Source organism: Anarrhichthys ocellatus, unplaced genomic scaffold (genome assembly GCF_004355925.1).
Source record: "Anarrhichthys ocellatus isolate YVR2014 unplaced genomic scaffold, GSC_Weel_1.0 scaffold11, whole genome shotgun sequence".
In the NCBI taxonomy this organism is placed as follows: Eukaryota; Metazoa; Chordata; class Actinopteri; order Perciformes; family Anarhichadidae; genus Anarrhichthys; species Anarrhichthys ocellatus.
Genome location: NW_022280041.1, coordinates 7,342,096 through 7,347,323, shown reverse-complemented (window position 1 = coordinate 7,347,323; position 5,228 = coordinate 7,342,096). Strand labels below are relative to the sequence as shown.

At 41.8% G+C, this 5,228-nt stretch overlaps 1 protein-coding gene across 2 annotated transcripts in view; it reads left to right on the top strand.

The window, feature by feature from the left end:
* usp53a (ubiquitin specific peptidase 53a) overlaps positions 1 to 4,116 on the top strand; it is a 25,676-nt gene extending 21,560 nt beyond the window's left edge. For both annotated transcript variants that reach the window (XM_031851080.1, XM_031851079.1), the window contains exons 14-16: positions 2,076 to 2,142; positions 2,241 to 2,953; positions 3,044 to 4,116. In XM_031851080.1, coding sequence (XP_031706940.1) covers positions 2,076 to 2,142; positions 2,241 to 2,953; positions 3,044 to 3,120 — 857 coding nt within the window. In that variant the 3' untranslated portion in view covers positions 3,121 to 4,116. The remainder of the gene's footprint in view (positions 1 to 2,075; positions 2,143 to 2,240; positions 2,954 to 3,043) is intronic.
* The last annotated feature ends 1,112 nt before the right edge of the window (positions 4,117 to 5,228 follow it).

Sequence of the window (5,228 nt, the reverse complement as noted above, 5' to 3'; positions counted from 1 at the left end):
TTCCCCCCCCAGTAGTTCAAGTCTCAATGAAAAGCTGAACTGCAAATACGCCTGTGAGTCTGATTGATGTTGAAGAATTTTAAGTACCCCAGACAGCAGAACTCAGAGAACTACAAATCTCAACTTGACAGCCCTGAGAACTGAAATGTGTAGCGTTTTTGTTTTTTTTCCGTCGCATCAACAAAACTTCAAAGAGCTGTCAGGAATTTTTGCATGTACAATTTCTCAAAACCTAGTTTGGGTTTGCTTTCATGGTCTGTGCAGAGGCACATTTTCTATTTCCTCTAGGAGTTTCACGCCCTGACAGTTGGTGTAATTGAAACGATGTTCTCTGTTCCCCTCAGTTCAATGTCCTGAATAACTTTTAGTGGATAACAGCAGGCCCCAAACAGGTGCCTCTCCTGAACCTTTCTCAGAGTTATGCTTTATGTGGAAATGGGATTAGAGAGTCATTGACACGACTAGAGTATCTCTGTCCTTACAAGTGTTTTAAAAGATGAATTTATAGTAGCACACACATAGCATGGCCCTTAATATGTCAACCGATGAAAGCTCACGCATTTATTAAGTGCTAAAAAGAAAAAATAATGCAAATGAGACGGCTTCACATTCATTTATCCAAATAAGTAACTTGCTTTCAAGTTAACGAGTACATGTGAAATTGTGTCGCACACCACTTGGTGCAGTTTAGATAGCACATTGAATGCCGCTGGAACCTTAGCCTAATCCATGCAATCACAGTACATGGACGGCTTCCCGGGCGAGTGCAGTAGGCCATGTAAACAGCAGGACACCTTGAGTACATCTGTTTCGCTGGCATCTGCAGCTACAGCAGCGATCCCAAAAAAAAAAACTCCACCGAGATGAATGTTTTCTGGAGATAAGCCAGAACCCTGAACCTGAAGAATTGATTTGAATAAAATTTGGATGGAATTATGGCGATTATTTGATCGCTGTTTTCTGAAACATCTTTTTGATTTCAACGAGAACTGACGGGCAACGCAGCAATCCAGTCGCCTTGCCCTTTCCTTATCCAGCTGCTTTCTCCTCCAAGCCTTCTCTTGGCTACAGCGATGTGAACATCAATATGAGAGAGAAAGCATTGTAAAACGACATCCTTTTTTTGTTGTTTTTCTGTTTTTGAGAATGATATTGTTGCAATTGCTTGCCAACATTGCAGATCAGCGTCATCAATTTGTGAATTGCCACATGGACTTAGCGGCTTAAAAATGCAATAGTGTTGTGGAGGGGATCTGGAGTCTGGAGTCTGACCCTGGCGTAATTGCATGCCAGCACAAAGGATTTAGCCACTAATGCTTTGAGAGAGCACAGCGGGGGGAAAAAAGAGGGTATGCTGACACATCACAGATGGTCCTCAGCCACTCACTCTCTTCCTTGTCCTGTTAGTCAGCTGTTGTCTGTCTCAGGCCTTGTAAATCACACCCACCCTGCAAACTTGGCTAAGCTCCACACCTAGGGAGCCGTTTCTAAACATGTGGTTTTTGCTGATCTAATGGCTAAAATCGCCTATTATCTCCAAATGATTGCAGCATAATTCATTGACATCACATTATGACGCGATTGACCCTAATGGATTGATAGAATTGTCCTTGCTCTCATTAGTATGTGGATGATGCAACTTCTAAATCTGCTCGAGTTCATCCAGGGTCCTTATTGTTTTATTAGCACTGTTAGCTCAAAGCCAGCTGGATATGAACCCAAATTCCCTTTGAGGGGCCACGTTCTTTGGCTGGATCAGACAGTCAGAGTGGTACACGGGGGGCCTGAGGGCGCTCTGCCAGACTCGCTGCTTTGATACTTCCTCTCACAGCACCAGGCAAAGGGCCTCCCCATGACCCCTGTTAGATAACATGTCTTTGCTGGAGAGACACAGGGGAAAAAAAAAGGTACTGTAGCTGTGTTCAAATAAAAAAAAAAAAAAAAAAAAAAAAAAAAAAAACACCGGCAGATGTTGCATAGCTCAATTTTTTTGGCCATCTGCTCGTGATGCCCATGAATTTACAAATGAGTGTGTTGTGATGTAACAATACTCATCAGGCTTCATTATTGTTTAGGTGAACAAGGAAGAGAATCTCCAGATCTACTAGACGGAGACATCCTATCCGGTCAGCCAATACAAAGGTAAGAAAGGGTCTTTTAGAAGAACGCTGTGTAAGTTGTGTGTTAAATTGGCTCGCGGGCAAATAAAATAGTGTTTGTTTTTTTCCCCCCTGTAACAGAAGAAGAGCCTTCCGGTACACTCCTGGGATTTTTGAAAAGAACAATGGTCTGGACAGCGAACAGGAGGAAAGCGTGGACGGTAGCCCTGTGAGCCCCTTGCCCCGTTACTTAGCAAAGACCAGCAGTTCTGAGTGGAACAGCTCGGATGACCTCGCTGGACCCTTCTCTGAACAAGAAGAGACTGGCCCTCTTGCCCACATAGACCCTTTCTCGCACAACTATCCCCCACCTCTACCCCCCAAGACCTTTGCCGACAGTCACGCCGACGTCCACTCCCAACCCCCGGAAGTGCCAACGCGGTCGAGCCCCCGCTACGAACCCAAAAATGGCTTGTCTCCACTCTCGCACACCACCCTGCGTCGGTGGATTGAAACACCTGCCGACCACCGGCTTTCATCAGATGCCAGCTCCAAGTCGGGGTCATCGGATCAAGACAGGAACGATCTGTCGGCCAGCGAGAGCGACGAGAGGTTACCCAGCCCAAACCTCGGACATCATGACGGCATGGACTCCCCCGGTCTCGCAGACATGGCTCTTCCCACCACGTACTTTTCTGTGGATAGCTGTATGACGGACACTTACAGGGCCAAATACCACAAGAGACCCGCCTACATGAAAGCAGAAGACCATACGTCATCAGGGGAGAGTGACGTGGAAGGAAGGCTCCCTTTGTCAGATGTTCAACCAAAATCCAAAAGCAGATCAGAATTAGGTACCAATGATAATATTATTTGCATAACTTTAAAAAAAATCATTTTTGTAAATGTTTGGATTAATTGAGTCCTTGGCTTTTGTCTTGCAGGCTATACTACCACAAAGACTACTGCAAAGTGGAACCCGATTACTTCAAAAGGACTTGATGAGCACGGTTTCTTATGATTTTAGCAAAAGCATCAATCGACCTTGTGTAATCCAGTGACTGGATGCCAAAAATAATTGCTATGCACTATGGCTGCTACACAGTTTGACTCCCTCTGACTGCGATGTGTGTGTGTGTGTATATGTATGTATGTATGTACACATACACATACACATATATACATACACACATACATATACATACATACACACACATACTTGTCATACAGAAAGTCGGACATGAAACTGGATGCCAAAGAGATTGTAAAAAGAATGGCAGGTGTCCTTAATAGCTATCCTTCTGTTTTAGTATGAACTACTAAACGCTTTGAATGAATAGTGAATTTGCACAGTAAAGAGCACCAGAAAGGTACAGAAACATGCCCAAAACATTTTTGCTGTCTGGACTGTTGGAGCTCAAAATCAATGGGGTTAGGTTCGTAAAGAATGTGTCACAGAAAGCCACTTTACCACACGAGAGATTAACATTTTTATTTTATGTGAAGAAATCCCCAACTTCTTGCAGTTCTACTTTCTCCCACTTCCTGAAATGCTTTAATTTGTTTATTTAAATACTCTCATTTATTTGTCTTACAACTTGTCTGCCCCACTCTCTCTTTTTGACATAATATACCTTTTTTGTAGATTTTGGAAAGTAGTCCACCCTATTGGTCACTCTTTTGGCACGACTTAAAAATGGATCCCAAGGATCTGTGTGAATGTGAAGCTCCCAGGACACCCACATATGAGACCTCGTCATAGGACTGATAAGGCAGGGAAACCTACAACCTCTGCTTCTTGTTGGTACGTGGAGTTTATTGACCTCTGCAAAGAAGACGTTTAGTTATTTCCTTTGTCTCGAGGTCTAATACCTCTGATCACCAGGGTGTCCAGGGCCTTTAAGGTGATGGGTACTTGTGCTTAATTGATTGATTATTGTTGGAAAGGTATGTGACACAGTAACACCAGGCACATCCCTATCTCCTCACATGCACGCCTTCACACATCCTGAACTGTGTTTTCTGTCTTTGCACCGTATTTCTGTTAGATTCTTTTTACACTCCGAACAGTTATAAGCTTCATTTTTTCTTTGTTTTTAAATCAATAATGCAGTTCCCTGTCCTGTTTCTTCAGAATAGCTCCTATTAGCAGCAAGTCTGCACTTGTCATCTAGAGATAGATGAGTGTTGGTTATTTTGGTTTTTTTGAGAGGGGTTATTGATAATAACATGTTTTAAATCTGAGTAGTGGACTACGTTTGGGTTCAAAATGTTTTATATATGCAGCAAACTCTAATGCACAGTGCCTTTTGTATTTTTCTATGTCATGACCACATTAGAGTGGAGCCATGATTTGTACAACTGTGATTTGAAAGAAAGAATTTTTGCAACATTTTATTTTATTTTTATTGATTAATAATTGTCAAATAAACCATTTTATTTAACCATATGTGTGTGTGTGTGTGTGTGTGTCAAGCTGTTATATTTAAGAGCACAACATTTAGAATATAACAATGTGGATCTTGGATCTTTATTATTTAGTTAGAGGAAAGTCTTTGATCAATAGGCTCATTTTGAAGTCCTGGTGATAAACTTACAAAATAAATATTTTTTTACTGAAACGGAAGATGTCCATCATTGTATTCCTGTAATGCTGGGATACTTGGTGATTTGCTGCCACCTGCTGCCATGTATCGTAATGCACCTAATATTCAGAACTGACTACCTAACTAAGAATCCACAGGCTCTAAATCTTGTAGTTCTTACGCCACATAGGACCTCGCAAATTTCCCCAAATACAAGTTTTCCGTTACACTCAAAGGGCATCAGTGAGCAATATTGTATATTTTGGTAAGGTAGTGTCCAATCAAAGTCTGTTACAAGGACACGTTACACTTGAAATGGTCTAACCTGATAACAATAAGTGGCTCTGTAATTAATGGAGCGTAAAAGACTTCCATACTCAAACTAAACGGTATGATATATACATATTTCAGAATATTAAGTGAGTGTGGCTCCATAACACTGTATACGTTGAATAAGCTTGATCAAGGACTGGTCAAACCTTCAAACTAGGGGTGTTAGGATGTACCAGTATTGACAATAACCGTGCTATTTACAAATAAAATA